The sequence below is a fragment of the Rhinoraja longicauda genome, chromosome 17, assembly GCF_053455715.1.
Source record: "Rhinoraja longicauda isolate Sanriku21f chromosome 17, sRhiLon1.1, whole genome shotgun sequence".
NCBI lineage: Eukaryota > Metazoa > Chordata > Chondrichthyes > Rajiformes > Arhynchobatidae > Rhinoraja > Rhinoraja longicauda.
The window spans coordinates 19,380,927-19,401,260 of record NC_135969.1 but is presented as its reverse complement, the minus strand read 5'-3'; the positions used below and the strand labels follow the sequence as shown (position 1 = coordinate 19,401,260).

General features: G+C 48.2%; 1 protein-coding gene across 2 annotated transcripts in view; it reads right to left on the bottom strand.

The window, feature by feature from the left end:
* Window positions 1-20,334, bottom strand: part of LOC144601805 (monoglyceride lipase-like) — a 35,579-nt gene that overhangs the window by 2,859 nt on the left and 12,386 nt on the right. The window contains exons 3-7 of one of the 2 annotated variants that reach the window (XM_078414242.1): window positions 18,469-18,575; window positions 11,157-11,293; window positions 4,290-4,400; window positions 3,084-3,173; window positions 1,032-1,247 (exon numbers count right to left, since the gene is read on the bottom strand). In XM_078414242.1, coding sequence (XP_078270368.1) covers window positions 1,032-1,247; window positions 3,084-3,173; window positions 4,290-4,400; window positions 11,157-11,293; window positions 18,469-18,575 — 661 coding nt within the window. The remainder of the gene's footprint in view (window positions 1-1,031; window positions 1,248-3,083; window positions 3,174-4,289; window positions 4,401-11,156; window positions 11,294-18,468; window positions 18,576-20,334) is intronic. The other variant, XM_078414243.1, reaches the window with a different exon arrangement.

The following is a 20,334-nucleotide window of genomic DNA, read 5'->3' as shown; positions in this document are numbered from 1 at the left end:
GATAGCTTTTCACTGTTCCGTGGTACAGGTGACAACAAACTAAACTCAAATAAACTAAAATAAATTAAACTTATCTAAACTAAATTAGACACTGTCAGAAGAACTGTTAGGGCGGCACGGTGGCGCAGCGGTAGAGTTGCTGCCTTACAGCGAATGCAGCGCCGGAGACTCGGGTTCGATCTTGACTACGGGCGCCGTCTGTACGGAGTTTGTACGTTCTCCCCGTGACCTGCGTAGGTTTTCTCCGAGATCTTCGGTTTCCTCCCACACTCCAAAGACGTACAGGTTCGTAGGTTAATTGACTGGGCAAATGTAAAAATTGTCCCTAGTGTGTGTAGGATAGTGTTAATGTGCGGGGATCGCTGGGCGGCGCGGACTCGGTGGGCCGAAGGACCTGTTTCCGCGCTGTATCTCTAAATCTAAATCTAAAAAAGAAGAGTTGCGACTTGAAACATCGCCTGTCCATGTCGCTTCACAGATGCTGCCTGACCCGTTGTTCCTTTAGTTTAGTTTAAAGATACAGTGCGCCCATTGAGCCTGCCCTGACCAGCGATCACCCCGTACACTAGCACTATCCTGCGTACTAGGGAAAATATACCATTTTTACCAAAGCCAATTAACTTAGAAACCTGCACGTTTTGGAGTGTGGGAGGAAACTGGAGCACCCGGAGAAAACCCACACGGTCACAGGGAAAACGTACAAACTGCGTACAACAGCACCCACGGTCAGGAGCAAACCCAGGTCTCTGGCACTGTAAGGCAGCAACTCTACCGCTACGCCACTGTGCCACCTCAAATAGAAACGCGAGGGACAGCTCGTACACACAGTGGGTGGCGGGCACATGGAATGGGCTGCCAGAGTGGGTGGTTGAGGCAGGATTGAACTCGGGTCTCTGGTTCTGTAAGGCAGCAACTCTACCAGTGTGCCACTGTGCCTCCAGCCACTTTGTGGGGGTTTTTTTTTGCTCAAGATCTGCAGTCTCTCTTGTGTCTCCAAACGTTAGTGAGGCAGCTTGAACAAAGGCAGTCACCTTCAGCGTCTTGTCTGTGCTCGCAGCCAGCTCGTACATGAGTTGCGAGCCCTTGACATTGCACATTTTGTCTGCATCTCCGTGCAATATCAGCACTGGGGTGACGATGGTCGGCAGGAGGTTCTCCAGGCCCGCAATTGCATTTAACAGCACGGCAGCGAATCCCACCTTCATGGCTCCGTGGTGGCAGAGAGCATCTGCGGTAAAGCTCGCCACCTGTAACAGTCCAAAGTGGATCACATCGTTTGTCCAGTTAGTTCAGTTTAGTTTATTATTGCCATGTGTACCTAGGTACAGTGTAAAGCTTTTTTTGTTGCATGCTATCCAATCAACGGGAAGACTATACATAGTATAAGAAAATAACTGCAGATGCTGGTACAAATCGAAGGTATTTATTCACAAAATGCTGGAGTAACTCAGCAGGTCAGGCAGCATCTCAGGAGAGAAGGAATGGGTGACGTTTCGGGTCGAGACCCTTCTTCAGTCTGAAGAAGGGTCTCGACCCGAATCGTCACCCATTCCTTCTCTCCTGGAAAACTATACATGATCACAAACAAGCCATCTACAGTGTAAGAGTCTCGAGCCAAAACCTATTCCATTCATCCAGAGATGCTGCCTGACCCGCTGAGTTACTCCAGCATTTTGTGTCTATCTTCACTGTAAAACAGCATCTGCAGTTCCTTCCTACACAGTGTACAGATACAGGGTAAAGGGTAAAACGTGAAATTGTAAGTTAAAGTTCAATAAAGTCCGATTAAAGATAATCCGAGGGTCTCCAATGATGTAGATGGGAGGTCGGGACCGCTCTCTAGTTGGTGATAGGGTGGTTCAGTTGCCTGATAATGGCTGGGAAGAAACGATGTTCTGTCCTGGTCGCCACCGCCTGCCTCTAGTTTAAATCCTCCCAGCTAACAACAGCAAACCTCCCCGCTGGGATATTGGTCCCCCTCCAATTAAGGTCACTCCTGCCCCAGAAGAGATCCCAATGGTCCAAAATAAAAACACACAAAGTGCTGGAGTAACTCAGGGGGTCAGGCCGCATCACTGGACAACGTGGACAGGTGATGTTTCGGTTCGAGATCAAAACCAATTCTTCAGACTGATCGTAATGTCACCTATCCAGATCAACCGTAAAAGTTCATAGTTGAGGTTAGTGTCGCGCAGTGCTCAACAGCCTGATTGTTGCTGAGAAGAAGCTGTTCTTAAACCTGGAGGTCACGGTTTTCAGACTCCTGTACCTTCTTCCCGAAGGTAGAAGTGAAACGAGAGCATGGCCAGGGTGGTCTGGGTCCTTGATGATGTTGGCTGCCTCAAAAGACAAGCATTTCTAGCAGCAAGATTGAAGGAGCAAGTGGTTGAAAGTCCTATTTGCCCACATTAAGCCCATATCCCTCTATGCCTTTCCTATCCAAGTACCTGTCCAAACCCCTTTTAAGGCTTGCAATTGTATTTACCTCCTCCACCTCCTCTGGCAGCTCATTCTAGATCTACACCTTGCCTGCAAAATCTACCTCTCAGATCTTCTTTTTCCTTGAAGTATTCCTATCCGAGACCTCTTCATAAACCCAATTCCTACACCTTGGGCACATGAGCCAAGGTGTCACATTGACTTGGTCAGATTAGTCTTTAGAAATACAGCGTGGAAACAGGCCCTTTGGCCCACCAAGTCCGCACCAACCAGTGATCACCCCGTACACGAGTTTATCCTACACTAGGGACAATTGACAATTTTTAGAGAAGCCAATTAACTTACAAACCCGTACATCTTTGGAGTGTGGGAGGAAACCGGAGTACCCAGAGAAAACCCCCGCGGTCACAGCGAGATCATGCAAACTCCATACACACAGATCGAACCCGGGTCTCTGGCGCATTGAAGAAGCAACTCTACCGCTGTGCCACTGTGCCGTCCCCTTGTTGACACACCATCTTGAACCCATAAATATACTGTATGCTTCTTGCAGCGTGAGTTTGCTCAGCACTCAATCCCAACCAGAGAGCCCATTCAACCCGCTGTTCAAGAAGGAGGAGGGAAAGATGTTTCTGTAAACTCACCACATTTTCATCTCTGGACAGCCATTGTGGATCCATGATGCCCAGCGACAAGTTTGGTACAAGGTGGCACAATAGTTTGGTACAGTATACCTGCAGAGATCGAAACATGGGGAGTACAGGTAAAGTGTGTGACCTTATATGTTTGGTTGAGTTTTGCGTTGAGTTGAATTGAGTTGACTTGAGTTGAGTGGGGTTTAGTTTATTGTCAAGTGTACCGAGGTTCAGTGAAAAGCCTTTCTGTTGTGTGCTATCCAGTCAGAGGAAAGACTTTACATGATTACAATCAAGTCGTCCACAGTGTAAAGATACAGGAAAGGATAGCATAGTTCAAATGAGAAATGCTACTGTTGCTACTGTTGAAGCAGAGGTTTCAAAGAGTGGGGGGATTGGCATGCAAGAATGCAGATCCACCTCTGGGAGCAGCACGCACAGAGTCACCTGGCTTAGGAGCTGTCTTGGGTGAGTTATACCATACGCCCATTGTTCCCCAAGGCCTTGTCAATCTGTCAAGCGACTACAAAGATGGGCCTTAAGTCATACGCACACAAATGTGGCATCTCTGGTTCAAGCCATGCATCAAGAACTGGGATTTGAAGGTGGATAATATTCCGTGTGCACCATCCATTTGGTTGGAAAATCTGAAGGTAGTCTGTATCTGGAATGAGTTGCCAGGGGCAGCGATAGAAGTGAACACAATTACAACTTTCATAAGACATTTGGACAAATATATTGATTGGAAGGGTTTGGAGGGATATGGGCCAAATGCAGGCACATGGGACCTGCCCAGAATGCCAACTTGAATGCCAACATGTACGCCTTTGGAGTGTGGGAGGAAATAGGAGCACTCGAGGAAAACCCACGCAGTCCAGGGGAGAACGTACAAACTCCGTACATGCAGCACCCGTAGTCAGGATCGAACCTGGCTCTCTGGCGCTGTAAGGCAGCAACTCTACCGCTGTGCCACCGTGCCTCTAAACGACACTAAAACTGATACATGTTACTTTGGAGACAAATAGGGAGGAGGGAGTGGGAATAGATGTGAAACGTAGACTAGATAAACTCTTTCCACTTTGTAATCACGTATAGTCTTTTCACTGACTGGATAGCATGCAACAAAGAGCTTTTCACTGTACCTCGGTACATGTGACAATAACAAACTAAACTCTTTCAACGAGAGTTCAGGATGAATGTCCGTTAAACTTTTACCTTCCACGGCTTTGCTGATTGAGGATTCAACGTCACCAACGGCGCAATAAGAATCGCTCCGGCAATATCCTGCGGTCTGTCGAGCATGACGTAGATTGCAATCAGTCCCCCCTGCAACACAAGACCTACACAGTGAATGGCAGGGCTCTGGGGAATGGCAGGGCTCTGGGGAGTGCTGTAAAAGAGGCAGATCTAGCAGCACAGGTACATAGTTCCTTGAAAGTTCCGTCACAGGTAGATAGGGTGTTTAAGAAAGCTTTCGGCACATTGGCCTTCATCGGTCAGAGTATCGAGTATAGAAGTTGGGAAGTCACGTCAGAGTTGTGCAAGTCATTGGTGAGGTCACGTCTGGAGTATTGTGTTCAGTTTTAGACACCCTCTTTTAGGAAGGATGTTGTTAAGCTGGAAATGGTGCCATGAAGATTCACCAGGATGTTGCCAGGACTCGAGGGCCTGAGCTATAGGGAGAGGTTGAGCAGGCTAGGACTTTATTCCTTGGAGCGCAGGAGGATGAGGTTTGTTCTTATAGAGGTGCACAAAATCATGAGGGGAAAAGATAAAGTGAATGCACAGAGTCTATTAACCAGAGTAGGGGTATCAAGAACCAGAAGACATCGGTTTAAGGTGAGGGGGGAAAGATTTAATAGGAATCTGAGAGGCAACGTTTTCCACACAGAGGGTGGTGGGTTTATGGAACGAGCTGACAGAGGAGGTAGTCGAGGCAGGTACTATAACAACATTTAAAAGGCATTTGGACATGTACATGGATAGGAAAAGTTTAGAAGGATATGCGCCACAAATCTTCTTTAAACTCTGCCCCTCACCTTAAAGCTATGCCCTCTCCTTGTCTTTGACATTTCCACTCTGGGAAATAGGTTCTGACAGTCTATAACTAGACATCATTTTATAAATTACTATCAGGTCTCCCCTCGGTCTCCAACACGCCAGAGAAAACAATGCAAGTTCACCCCATCTCTCCCTGTAGCTAATACCCTCTAATCCAGGCAGCATTCTGGTAAACCTCCTCTGCACTCTCTCCAAAGCCTCCACACCCTTCCTGATCAGCACTGCATGCGATTCTACAAATGTGGCCTAACGAAAGTCTGATAATGCTGCCGAAGATAGACACAAAGTGTTGGAGTAACTCAGCAGGTCAGGCAACATCTATGGAGAAAAGGAATAGGCAACATTTCGGTTCGAGACCCTTCTTCAGACTCGAAACGTCACCAATTCTTTTCCTCCAGAAAAGCTGCCTGACTCGCTGAGTTACTCCAGCTATTTGTGTCGATCTTCGGTGTCAGCCAGTATCTGCAGTTCCTTCCTACACATCCGATAAAGCTGCATTAGGTTGAAGTAATCCTTCGCAATTTGCCTTATCAGAAGAACCTTTGTGCCCCACACACAAAGCGAACAGCTTCCCCTCACAATTCTCCACAGGGATTGCAGTTAACGCAAAGAACAGTTCATTAAATTGTAAATTGCTACGAGAGAATTTCAGGAGATGTCAGCGAATGATTTAGCAGCATGTGACAGCCTGATACTGCCCCTCCGGCTTCTCAATTCAGCTCCAAAAATAGAATAATGCTCTGACTCTGTAAATCCCCAGGAATTGATGCTGCATTCTGAGTGCCTTGCTGCTACGCTGGGACGGGGAGACTTGTGTAGTAAATTCTGTGCGAGGAAAGGTAGCTCGGGAGAAGGGGTTCAGCAAAGAATTTGCGACAAATTTAAAGAAAGGTGTGCGCGTAATCCAATGTTGGCGTAAAGGCAGACAAGGCAGCCATGTTTTGCACAGCAGGATCCCACAGGTCTACACAACTCAGGCGGGGCCAGTACTTTAGAAATTTAGAGATACAGCGTGGAAGTACGCACTTTGGCTCAACTTGTCCACGTCAAACAACTTGCCCCATCTAAACTAGTCGCACCCGCCTGCATTTGGCCCATATCCCTCCTAACCTTTCTTATCCATATACCTATCCAAATGTTTCTTAAACGTTGTGATAGTCCCTGCATTAACTACCTCCTTGGGCAGCCTGTTCCATACACCTATCATACTATGTGTAAAAAGGTTGCCCCTCAGGTTCCTATTAAATCTTTCCCTCCTCACCTTAAACCTATGTCCTCTGGTTCTTTTGATTCCACTACCCTGGGTAAAAGACTCTGTGCATTTACCCTATCATGATCTTATACACCTCCATAAGATCTCTTATCCTCATCCTCCTGCACTCCAAGGAATAAAGTATGCCCACTTTGTAGAAGTTCTCCTCTTCTCTCTGACCATTAGTCTGAAGAAGGGTCCCGACCCGAAACGTCGTTTGTCCATTTCCCTCCCCAGATGCTGCCTGACCCGCTGAGTGCCTCCAGCAGTTTGTGCTTTACATCAAGCAAATGTTATTGCTGCCTTGGAGTGTTTAATTAGATGGCATGGAGGGAACCTTACGCTGATTAACCTGCACTACCCCTTACATCCAAGTGCTTAATGAGACGGTGTAGAGGAAACTTTTTCTCTGTATCTAACCCATGTTCCCTCCCAGGGAGTATCTAATTGGATGGTGCGGAGGGAGTCTTTTCATGGATGTAACCCGTGCTGTCCCTGCCCTGGGAGCATTTAATTGGATTGTGCAGAGGGACCTTCACTGTGTTTAACCTCTGCTATCCATGCCTTGAGAATAATTGCTAGCAATGACTGTTCAAAGTGAAAACTGCTTCACTTCACAGAATCAACAGCTCCCCTTTCGACGAACAGAAAACTGACTTGAAAGGTAAAGTCACCATTAGCTGGAAAAAAAAAGATATAATAAACACTCAGACTTGGGTGTGAATTAAAAGCAGCATGAACCGATGTAACTAGGAATAAAAACAGTAATTCTAAAAGATCTTGTTCTCTCCCCGCGTGTCTATCCAATTTCATCCTTTGGTAATTAGGAGCCCTGTTGCGACTTCTTTGTGGAGTTTTATCTTGATTTTCAATTCCCATCTCTGAACAGCGTCATCTACACTAACCACCCTGGCAACTAAATGCTACTGTTTAACGTAAACAAACCAGACTGGATGTTTCCACTGGTGGGAGAGTCTGGGACCAGAGGGCACAGCCTCAGAATAAAAGGATGTACGTTTAGAGTGAAGATGAGGAGGAATTTCTTTCATCAGAGGGTAGTGAATCTGTGGGAATCATTGCCACAGACAGCAGTGGAGGCTGTCATTGGGTTTAGTTTAGTTTAGTTTAGAGATGCAGCGCGGAAACAGGCCTTTTGGCCCACCGAGTCTGCACTGACCAGCGATCCCCCACTCACACTAGTTCTGTGCTATCCCACTTTCTATATGGGTATTTTTAAAGCGAAAATTGATAGATTCTTGATTAGTAAGGGCTTCAAAGGTTATGGGAAGAAGGCAGGAAAATGGGGTTGGGAGGGTAAGACAGATCAGCCATGATCAAATGGGAGAGCACACTTGATGGGCCGAATGGCCTCATTCTTCTCCTACGTCTTATGATCCCACACAACATATCCTCCTGCCTTTAGTGCACAGGTTAAGTTTAGTTTTAATTTAGACTCACAGCATGGAAACAGACCCTTCAGCTCACCGAGTCCACACCGACAATCGATCGCCCGTTCACACTAGTTCTATGATATCCCACTTTCTATTCCACTCGCTACACGCTAGGGGAAATTTTCAGAGGGCCGATTAGCCCGGAGAGGAAGGGGGCAACAGGAAAGGAACAGGTGACATTTTTGTGCCTCGTGTTCGGGCCTGTGAGTGATGCTCGCTGCTTCTGAGCGACCCAAAGGTTAATGAGAGGATAAATTAATCATTAGGCAGCATCTCCCAGGGGGAGCCGGCTGTGAACTGAGTGTGCATGGTTAATTTCCTCACTGCAATGCACCAGAACCAGTAACAGAGGACTGGTACAGTTATCCTCAATCAGACAAACAAACGTCAGCATTTGGCCGAGATAACCATGTGATCCACAAACTTGGATTAACAAATAATTTCACTGTCACTGCCACAAGCTGCCTTCAGATATCTAATTAGCAGCAATGTACGACAATTAATGTTTTCCAACGGAAGCTCAAGGTTTTACAGAGTTCTTAGAGTCGTAGAGTCACACAGCGTGGAAACCGGCCCTTCGATCCAACTTGCCCACCCTGACCAACAAACCCCATCTGCACGAGTCCCACTTGCCTGTGTTTGGCCCGCATCCCTCAAAACCTATCCTATTCATGTAGAAACAAAAAACTGCAGATGCTGGTTTGTACCAAAGTTAGACTCAGAATGCTGGAGTAATTCAGCAGGTCAGGCAGCATCTCTGGAGAAGAGGAATAGGTGACATTTCAGGTCGGGACTCTTCTTCAGACTCTGATCCGAAACATCAACTATCCCCTTTCTCCAGAGATGCTGCCTGACCCACTGAGTTACTCCAGCACGTTGTGTCTATCCTATTCATGTACCTGTCTAAATGTTTCTCAAACATTGTGATAGTCCCTGCCTCAACTACCTCCTCCAGCAGCGCATTCCACACACCTACCACCCTATGTGTAGAAAAGTTACCCCTCAGGTTCCCCCATTACCTCATCATTCGCAGGGCGATGGAAATGCTTTGCAGAATATGAAGTGCACACAACTATGAGCGGCATAGATAGGGGAGATGGTCGTTTCCCCAGGGTGGAAATCTCAAGGACTAGAAGGTGTAGGTTCAAGGTGAGAGGGGCACAATATAAAGGAGCTGTGGGGGGGCGAGTTTATTTTTACACAGAGGGTGGTGATGTCCGAGCGATGGGCAGGGTGGAAGGAAGTGATGTAAAGATGGGAACCTGGATCATGCTCCCAGAATCCTATTAATTCCTTCACCCATTTCCCACAATATCCAAGGATACCAATTGTCAAGTCCCAGGGATTTATGTGCTTCATTACCACTTCCTTGGTAACATCAATACATTTCATGCCTTTTCATCTCTCCTTTTGTCCAACTATTTGCTAAACATATACCCTCTTCTCCTGTGTCCACCTATCACTTGCCGCACTTTGTCCCACCACATCTTCTAGAACATTGGAGGCTGAGGAGAGACCCTAATGGAAGTATACAAAAATATGAGGGCATAGATAGAGCAGATAGTCAGAACCTTTTTCAAAATGCCCCATCTAAGCCAGTCCCGTATGCCCAACGTTTGGCCCATATCCTTCAAAACCTTTCCTACCCATGTACCTGTCCAAAGCGGAAGTGGCGGCGCCTAACAGCTGCGGCTCACTAGCAGTCTGTTCGTCTTTTTTCCTTTTTTTCTTGTTGTGTGTCGGTGTTGGGATGGTTTTTTTTTTTTTTTGGTTGTGTATGTGTGGGGGGTGGTGGTGTGGGTGGGGGGGTGGTGGTGTGGGTGGGGGGGTGGGGGAAACCTTTCTCTTTTAGGTCTCTTCCTCACGGCGCGGGGTGCGGCTCGGCCGCGGGGCCTAACATCGCCCGGTGCGGCTCGGCCGCGGGACTTTACATCGCCCGGTGCGGCTCGGCCGCTGGACTTAACAGTGCCCAGTGCGGCTCGGCTGCGGGGCCTAACATCGCCCGGTGCGGCTCGGCCGCGGGACTTAACAGTGCCCGGTGCGGCTCGGCCGCGGGACTTTACATCGCCCGGTGCGGCTCGGCCGCTGGACTTAACAGTGCCCGGTGCGGCTCGGCTGCGGGACTTTTCATCGCTGGTGCGGCTCGGCCGCTGGACTTAACATCGCCCGGTGTGGCTCGGCCGCGGGGCCTTCCATCGCCCGGCGCGGCTCGGCCGTGGGACTTAGCTGCGCACGGCTCGGCCGCGGGGCCTTCCATCGCCCGGCTCGGCCGCGAGACGTTTCAGCGCCCAGTGCGACTTGGCCGCGGGGACTTCCATCCCCTTGCGGGGACTGTGCGGGTCGGTCGGGGACGAGCTGTCTGTCCGTGGGCGTGGGGAAGAGAGTGGAAGTTTTGTTGCCTCCATCACAGTGAAGGGGTGTTTGGAGTCACTGTGATGGACGTTTGTGTTGGGGTCATGTGTCTTGTGTTCTTTTTTTTTGTGTGACTGCTATGTAGTTTCGTTCGGTACCTTGGTACCGAATGACAAATAAAGCTCTGTTGAACTGTTGAACTGTTGAACTGTTGAATCCTTTTATAGTATCTGCCTCAACCACGTCCTCTGGCTGCTTGTTCGATATACTGACCACACTCTGAGTTGAAAAAATTGCCCCTCAGTTTCCTATTAAATGTTTACCATCTCACCTTAAACCTCTATCCTCTGGTTCTTGATTCTCCTGTTTTTATAAAAGCCTCTCATATACCACCATCATATCTTCCTTCATCACCACCCCAGGCAGCACGTTCCAGGTACTGACCACCCTCTGTGCAAAACTTGCCCTGCACATCTATTTTAAACTTTGCCCCTCTTATCCTAGAGCTATACCCTCAAGTCTTTGACATTTTCACCCTGGGGAAAATGGTTTACTTTAGAGATATAGAAATACAGCATAGAAACAGGTCCTTCGGGCCTCCGAGTCCATGGCGAACAGTGATCCCTGCACACCAACACTATCCTACAGACTGGGTACAATTTTACCAAAGCCAATGAGCCTACAAACCTGTACGTCTTTGGAGTGTGGGAGGAAACCGGAGCACCCGGAGAAAACCCAAACGGTCACAGGGAGAACGTAAAACGTCCATACAGACTGCACCCATAATCAGGATCGAACCCGGGTCTCTGGTGCTGTACGGCAGCAACTCTACCCCTGTGCCACTGTGTTGCCCCTGTTCTGACTGATGAACTTGAGGCAGAATAGTTACCCATTTTCTAGCGACAGATACATGTGATGGAATAAGATGATGGTGCATTTGTCCCATTTGACTCCACAGTTGATTACCATGGAATGCGCCAACAGGAAGATCTTCAGGCCTGGGTGACGGCGCTTCATCATGTCAATGTGTTGCAGGCTGTCACGCACAAATACTTTGAAGTTGGACACATTCAGACGCTGCCCCTCACTCTGCCCGTGGCCAACTGCATAAGGAGACAAAGTAGATCGATTTAATTGATTGAACGAAACTGCATGGAAACAGGCCAATAAGCCCACGGCGACCATCGATCACGCGTTCACACTAGTTTTATATTATCCCACTTTCACATCCGCTCCCTACACACTAGGGGACAATTCACATTACAAACCTACAAATTCCGCACATCTTCTTGGGATGTTGGAGGAAACCAGAGCACCCGGAGGAAACCCATGCAATTACGGGGAGATCGTACAAACTCCACACACACAGACAGCACCTGAGATAAGGATGGAACCTGGGTCTCTGGCACTGTGAGGCAGCGGCTCTACCTGTTGCACCATTGTATCTCCGATGATAAAAATAAGATACAAAGACAATATCCTCATTGCGGACTTTGGATTTTTAACTCTTGCACTATAACGCTGTATGTATGAATATGATTTGACTACAGTTATTCACTGTATCTCAACACACACAACAATAATCAACCAATATCAAGACCAGAGGGTCTCAGCGATCCGTGGCCATACCCCTGACGGCAGGCCCGGCTCGCCCGCCGCGGAACCGGGAAAGGGAAGCCGCTGGGCCCAGCCCCTGCCCGTCCGAGACCGAGGACCGAGAACCAGAGAGGAGATGTGGAGAGAGTCGGCAATGGTGGCGGACGCTGGACAAAGGGCTGGCAAGAAGAACGGTGGGGGTCTTACTTTCCGCGCCTTCAAGGACGGCTGGGGGAGGCACCTTCAGGGCACGAAGGCTGAAGGCTGAAGGTGGCCGGGCGAGGAGAAGGGCGATGGTTCGCGGGGTGACCGGATTGGAGGCGACGGCTGCAATAGGCCTTTATGGCCAGCTGCAGCTGGGACTGTGCTGTGGTGCCAAACCATGGCGACGCTTGTATATGGGCTCAGTGGGCTATTTCTACATATAATGTACTTATTGTACTTCAGTATAGCAATAATCTTACTCATCTGTATGCAAATAAAGAATTCACTACACCTTAGTACAGGTATAAAGGAACCATTGAACCAGTATGGGTTCAACTGGAGCAGACAATCGGAGGGAAGGTGTTTATGAAGCTCAGTGTGGAATTCATCCCAACTTCCACCTTAAACCTTTGTATGTTGTTATTGTAATCTTCAGATGTTAGTTAAAATCAACTAGTTTCCTTCTCCTTTGTTGATCCAGCTGCTCTCTGTACAATTGGATGTTTCTACATGCTGAGTGAGAAGGGAATTTTACACACATTGCAGAAAAAAAGTACTGCTTACTGTTTCTCTCTCTCTTTGGGCCACTTTTAACCCCATTTGGAAGTGGTTGAAATCGTTCATAGTTATTATTCCAAGTCCTCAACATATTTTACATATTTGCCTGCATACCCCTCTACCCAGTCTCAATAGATGGATACAAAGTGCTGGAGTAACTCAGCAGGTCAGGAACCACCTCTGGAAAACATGGATAGGAGACGTTTTGGATCGGGACCCTTCTTCAGAATCAGTAATCCCGACCTGAAACGTCACCTACCCATGTTCTCCAGAAATGCTGCCTGACCCGCTGAGTTATTCCAACACTTTGTGTCCGTTAGTGTATTAAAAAGGATCTGCAGATGCAGTTCCTTGTTTCTACATAGCCATAGATGGCTGTTGAGGGAGAATGGGGTGGGGGGGGGGTTCAGTGGGGGTGTGGAGAACAGTGGGGGTGGGGAGGAAGGGGGACAGTGGGGGGCAGGAGAGAGTGGGGGTGGGGAGGAGGGGAGCGGGGGGTCAGGAGAGGGGAGCCGGGAATAGGGGTGGGGAGGGGGGAAGGGGGTGGAGGCAGGGCTGGGGGAGTGGGGGAGGGGGCAGGGGAGGGACAAGTGGGGGTGGGGTAGGGGGATGGAGTGGGTTAGTGGGGGTAGGAGGGGGGGATAAGGGGGATTGGGTGGGGGGGTTGAGGGTGCTACACCAATACAGGAGAGGCTTTGGGTCCAGGGCTCGCTCACACTCTCTCCCCTTCCCTGTCCCCACTCAATCACACCCTCTCCCCTTCCCTGTCCCCAGGGCCGTCTTAACGCATGGGCCTGATGGGCACTTGCCCGGGGCCCCACGAGCATAGGGGCCCCCATGCTGATCTGTGTATGTTAAGTGACTTGCAATAAATAAATACTACTTTAAAAATGTAGGTTCAATAAGTGCTTTTTTCGCAACATTTTCGGTCACTAAGTGCTTCTCACAGCGATCTGTAAGTGCTTTTCGCAACGATGTAGCACCCTAAGTCCATCGCTAAGTGCTTTTCGGTAAGTGCTTTTCGCCGGCACGACAGGGGGGGGGCTGGTAGGGAAAGGGGGGCGGGGGAGAGTAACGGTAAGGGCCCCAGTACACTGCTTTGCCCGGGGGCCCATAATGCTGTAAAAACGGCCCTGCCTGTCCCCCCTCTACAAGGAATGGGCCCAACGGGTCCACTTGGTCTAGTAACATGTTAACGTTATGCCCTCTCGTCTTTGCCATTTCCATCCATCACACCAATATCTGCAACATATCTTTGCTCAAGTGCTCTATGCCACCATGAACTCAAGGATCCCAATTGTTGGATCCTTCAAAAATATGCGTGTGTGTGCACAGATGTGGATCTCCAGATAGGGTCAATTGTAATGGTCTCTTTCCCAGGATTGGGGAATCAAGAACTAGGGGACACAGGTATTGGCATTGGTTTATTAGTGTCAGTGTACCACGAAACAGTGAAAATTTTGATTACGTGCTATCCAGGCAGAGGATGTATAAGAAAATAACTGCAGATGCTGATGCAAATCGAAGGTATTTATTTCACAAAATGCTGGAGTAACTCAGCGGGATAGGCAGCATCTCAGGAGAGAAGGAATGGGTGACGTTTTGGGTCGAGACCCTTCTTCAGACTGATGCGTAACCGAGCGGGTCAGGCAGCATCTCAGGAGAGAAGGGATGGGTGACGTTTCGGGTCGAGACCCTTCTTCAGACTGAAGAGATCCAGGCAGAGGAGATTAGTTTAACTTGGCATTATGTTCGGCACCGACATTGTGGGCCGAAGGGCCTGTTCCTGTACAGTATTGTTCCATGTTCTGTGTTCTACGTAACATTAAGAGCCTCTGGGGAGGGTTGTAGCAAATTGGATTAAAGAAAACCGCCACCATGGTTCCTTTCAAATAGTCCCCGCTTTAAAAGATTCATTTTGTTTAGATCCGATGCTCTGATCCAATATAATTCTGCAAAATCGAGGCTGTATAAAACTTGCGTGCGAGTTGACAAATAAAGAAATGCCAAAGCAAGGATTAAAATACCACATAGAAACTCGACAAGTGCAGCAGAAATCCTTTTGTTAAACCTGAAATCAGTACCAAAGGACGGATTAATCCTGAAACAGAATCCTCTCACTTCCTGCAAAATCCGTCTTTGACCAGAAATGTGACCAGCAGTTCATCAAACCAAAGATTCCTTCCACGTGATCAGCCTTTGCCCATTCCCAACAAGCTGGGGGTGTTGGCATCTTAACAATACAAGGAGGGCAGAGAAGAGCGAAGGGTATTTCAAGCAGGGAATTAGGCATATATTTGAAAAGGACAGGCGTGCGCAAGGTTGTGGCACGAGATGAGAAGGATCGCAACAAATTGGGTAGTTCTGCCAAAGATAGACACAAAGTGCTAGAGTAACTCAGCAGCTCAGGCAACGAGGATTTGAGTATAGGAGCAGGGAGGTTCTTCTGCAGTTGTACAGGGCCTTGGTGAGACCGCACCTGGAGTATTGTGTATAGTTTTGGTCTCCTAATCTGAGGAAAGACATTCTAGCCTTAGAGGGAGTACAGAGAAGGTTCACCAGATTGATCCCTGGGGTGGCAGGACTTTCATATGAAGAAAGATTGGATAGACTAGGTTTATGCTCGCTGGAATTTAGAAGACTGAGGGGGGATCTTATTGAAACATATAAAATTCTTAATGGGTTGGAGAGGCTAGATGCGGGAAGATTGTTCCCGATGTTGGGGAAGTCCAGAACCAGGGGTCACAGCTTAAGGATAAGGGGGAAGTCTTTTAGGACCGAGATGAGAAAACATTTCTTCACACAGAGAGTGGTGAGTCTGTGGAATTCTCTGCCACAGAAGGTAGTTGAGGCCAGTTCATTGGCTATATTTAAGAGGGAGTTAGATGTGGCCCTTGTGGCTAAAGAGATCAGGGGGTATGGAGAGAAGGCAGGTACAGGTTACTGAGCTGGATGATCAGCCATGATCATATTGAATGGCGGTGCAGGCTCGAAGGGCCGAATGGCCTACTCCTGCACCTATTTTCTATGTTTCTATCTCTGGAGGAAATGGATGGGTGACGTTTAGGGTTGGGACCCTTCTTCAGACTGGGGATTATACTTGTTCTATGGGAAGGAGTTCGCACCACCCAATGATGACCCTCTTCTCCCATCTCCACCGGTCCCCCTCCTCTTGGACTCCCCCAGATGGCCTTCTACCCTCTTTAGATATTTCCATCTCTAACTGACGGTGGGATATCAACCGTCTTAACTTTTCTACTCCCATTACTCTAACGTCATCCCCCGCCAACAAGGGAGGTGCCGTGGTTGTCTGGCATGCTGACCTCTACCACACTGAGGCCAAGCACCAGCTCTCAGACACTTCCTCTTACTTACCCCTGGGCCATGACCCCACAGATGAGCACCAGACCATTATCTCTCAGATCATCACTTCCGGCCGTCTGCCCTCCACAGTTTCTGACCTTTCCCAGCCCCACCTCCTCCTCAAAATATGCTCATGGATTTTGAGGAGACAGAAATGGGTTTGAAGAAGGGTCCCGACCCGAAATGTCACCTATCCGTTTTCTCCAGAGAGGCTGCCTGACCCACTGAGTTACTCCAGCACACGGTATAAACCAGCATATGCCGTTCCTTCCTACACAGTTCTGTCAAAGAGCTCATTTGATACTTTGGACTGAAAGGACCTTCTACTGTGCTACAAGGTTCCATCATTCTACTTGCTCTGAAATTCTCTCCAGCCTTACAACCCTCTAAATATCTCCCCATTCTGATTTTCACCTTCTGGATCCACACAACATGGAATCAGGCCCTTCAGCCCAACTCGTCTAAGCCAACCCGGTTTTATAGCTGAGCTAGTCCCATTTTCCTGCAAAAGAACACAAAGTGCTGGAGTAACCACTATCGTATCTGCCTCCACCACCACCCTTGGCAGTGCCTTCCACTAAACCGTGTAAAAGAAAACGTGCTCCGCACATCTCCTTTAAACTTTGCTCCTCTCACCTTAGAGCTATGCCCTCTAATCTTTGACATTTCCATTCTGGGAAAAAGGGTTCTGACTTCCACAATATATCTAGGCCTCTCATAATTATATATACTTCTATCTGGTCTCCCCTCAACCTCCAAAGCTCTGGAGAAAACACTCCAAGCTTGTCCAACCTCTCCCTTTATCTAAGAACTCCTAATCCAGGCAGCATTCTGGTAAACCTCCTCTGCAACCCTCTCCAAATCCTTCAGTGCAGTCAGCGACCATTTGAAGGCTGCAATCACTATCTTAGAAAAAGCATGTTTAACATTTCTGGGCACCATTCGTAAAAGACCAGATGCACTCACCTGGAGCCTCAGCCAACATTCCTGCCTCAACCAACACCTTAAAAATAAATATTGATCCCATTCCAGTTTCTGGCATCTTGAAAGTCGGAAAGAGGCACATAACATTTTTTATCACCGCTAAAGAAAGAAATTACGTTTGTTTAACGAAATATTATTCAGACACTCCTTACACATCCGCCCAACCCTCCACTTTGGGCGATGCAGTGGGGCAGCTGGTCGAGTTGCTGCCTCACGTCGCCAGAAAGCCAAAGGGGGCTGTTTTCATGCAATATCTCCAAACTAAACTGAACATTTTGTTCCTAATTTTGTTTATTTAGTTAAATTATCATTGAATCATCGAAACATCGAAAGATATGAGTAATAGAAATAATCCAAAATAACAACTGTAGGCAAACCCCAATCCTACTCTCCAATTACAGCAGTCCAGGTAACAAAATTGTACCCTGAAGAAACAAGGAAACGAAGACAAATTTACAATTTTACTGAAGTCATTTAACCTACAAACCTGTACATCTTTTGGAATGTGGGAGGAAACCGGTGCACCCTGAGAAAACCCACATGGTCACAGGGAGAACGTACAAACTCTGTACCGACAATGCCTGTAGTCAGGATCGAACCTGGGTCTCTGGTGCTGTAAGGCTCGACTCCACTGCTGCACCACCCGCCCACCTGAAACTTATACAAATGCACCAGGAAAGCACACTGTCGGGTTGCATCACAGCTTGGTTGGGGAACAGCTCTGCCCAAGACTCCAGGAAATTGCAGAAAGTTGTAAATGTAGCCCAGTCCATCCCACAGACCAGACTCCCCACCACTGACTCCATCTTCATGCTACCATGGAAAAGCGGTCAACAAAATCAAAGGCTTGTCCCACCCCAGTCATTCCTCCTTCTCCCCTCTCCTGTCTGGCAGAAGGTACAGAAGCTTGAAAGCGGCACAGCCAGACTCAGGAACAGCTTCTTCCCCGCTGTTATCAGGCTTCTGAACGGTCCTTCCTCAAGCTAGGGTACTGTCCGATTCACCTCTACCCCATTGCGGACATCGGACTTTGTCTCTGGACAGCGTTCTCTCTACAACGCTGAGAACTATATTCTCCCCGCGCTATCTCCCTTTCGCTCTACCTAATGTAGTTTAGTTTCGTTTGGTTTAAAGATGCAGCGCGAAACAGGCCCTTCGGTCCACTGGTCCGTGCCGACCATCAATCACCCTGTACGCTAGTTTTATCCTGCATTCTAGGGGCAATTTACAGAAACCAATTAACCTACAATCCCGCACATCTTTGGAATGTGGGAGGAAACTGGAGCACCCAGAGGAAAACCACGTGATCACAGGTAGAACATAGAATTTCCGTGCAGACGGCATCCGGAGTCAAGATCGAACCCAGGTCCTTGATGCTGTAAGATGGCATCTCTACCGCTGCGCCACTATGTGTACTAGACTTTAGCTTGATTGTACTTAAGTATTTGATTATCAGATCTGATAGAATAACACACAAGCTTTTCATTGTACACAGGACAATAATAAACCTTAACCTAGATGCTGACAATGAGGAGTTTCCCAGAGGAGCTAATGGCTGGAAGATGGTACTCACCATGATCATGTGAGAACACAAACAGGGATTGGTTGACGAGCATTGAGGCAAGGTTCATATAAGACCCGCTATGTTCTCCTGCACCGTGCACAATCATCACCAGAGCCCTGGAAGAACGAGGTGAAAAGATCTCACCAGTGGAACAAGCATCATGTACAGCGTAACAAATTCCCACTAGACCCCCCCAATCCAATCCAGATTCAACCTCCGCAGTCGGCTTCTGAACCCTCATCTGTAGAACTGTTGCCTTCACGGTGGCGCAGCGGGTCGAGCACCTGCCTCACAGCGCCAGAGACCCGGGTTCAATTCTGACCTCGGGTGCTGTCTGTGTGTGGCGTTTGTGCCTTCTCCCTGTGACCACGTCTAAAAGAGAGCGGTCATCTACCTCATTTGAACTATCCTTAATTAGACTTTACTGACATTGTGGGCAGAAGGATCTGATCTCGTGCTGTACTGTTCTACGTTCAGAAGGAGGCCATTTAGTCTATTAAACATCATGCTGGCTCTGTGAGAGTAGCCCTGCTGGCCTCTGCATTGAGCTGATGGATTGTAGTACAGCACAGGACCAAGCCCTAGGAGCTCCCTTAGCTGTGCCACCACTGGTCTGTCCTCACGCCACTCCCCTCTCCACAAGGCCAAAGGTAGGTGCAGAAGAGAGTTACTGAGCCACACTGGGCCCTGCTCAGGAAAGGCTTGTGCAAATGGTCTTGTGTTACCTTACAGACAGAACTGTGGACTCATACAGCATGGAAACAGGCCCTTTGGCCCAAGCCGATGAAGATACCCCATCTACGCTAATCCCACCTGCCCAAGTATGGCCCATATCCCTCTGAACCTTTCCTACGGATCCTAGGTTCTCCAATGAGGTAGGTGGTAAGTCAGAGAGTGGTCCTGACCTACCATTTATCTCTATTTTGTTCTCCTTTCCCCTCTCTCTCAGTCTGAAGAAGTCTCCATTCCGAAACGTCACCCATTCCTTTTCTCCAGAGATGCTGCCTGACCCGCTGAGTTACTCCAGCGGTGTGTGTCTGTCTTCGGTTTAAACCAGCATCTGCAGTTCCTTCCTATCATATATCTCATTGGAAACCATTGGATTATCTTTAGCCAGACTTTACTGGACTTTATCTTGCACTGAATGTGATTCCCTTTATTCTGTATCTGTACACCGTGAATGGCGTGATTGTTGTCACTGGGCAGCACGCAATTATTAAAAAAAGCTTTGTTAAGCAATAAAATAAAAGCAATAAAACTAACTGAACTAAACTCTCCATGAGCCTGTTCAAATGTCTTTTAAATGCTGCTACAGCACCTGCCCTAACTACCTCCTCTGACAGCTCGTTCCATACACCCGCCAGCCCTCTCCTTGGGGAAAGAGGGTCAAAATCCATTGCCCATACACAAGTTCTATCCAGCACACGAGGGACAATTTACACAGGTCAATTAACCTACAAACCTGCGAGTCTTTAGAGTGTAGGAGGAAACCGGAGCACCCGGAGAAAGCCCATATGGTCACAGGCAGAGCATGGAAACTCCTTACAGAAAGTCAGGATCGAACCTGGGTGTCTGACATTGTGAGGCTGCAACTCTACTGCTGTGCCACTTATGCCGCCCTTGTTCAATGTTCTTGCTGTACATTCTAAGGAAACTAAGTCTCAGGAGTTAATCAGTTTGGCTAAGAACGGGAGGGGGTGGGAAATGTACCGAAACTGGCAAGAGTTTGGCTACCATCCAGCCTGTTGTCCTTGGCTCAGATCCACATGATTAAGAATGTTGTTTACTGCGGTTCACTACACAACAGAGAACAGACCAACACTGTGAACCTCAGAGCGAACAATACAGAAAGTGAGAACTTCTACTTTTCCTGCT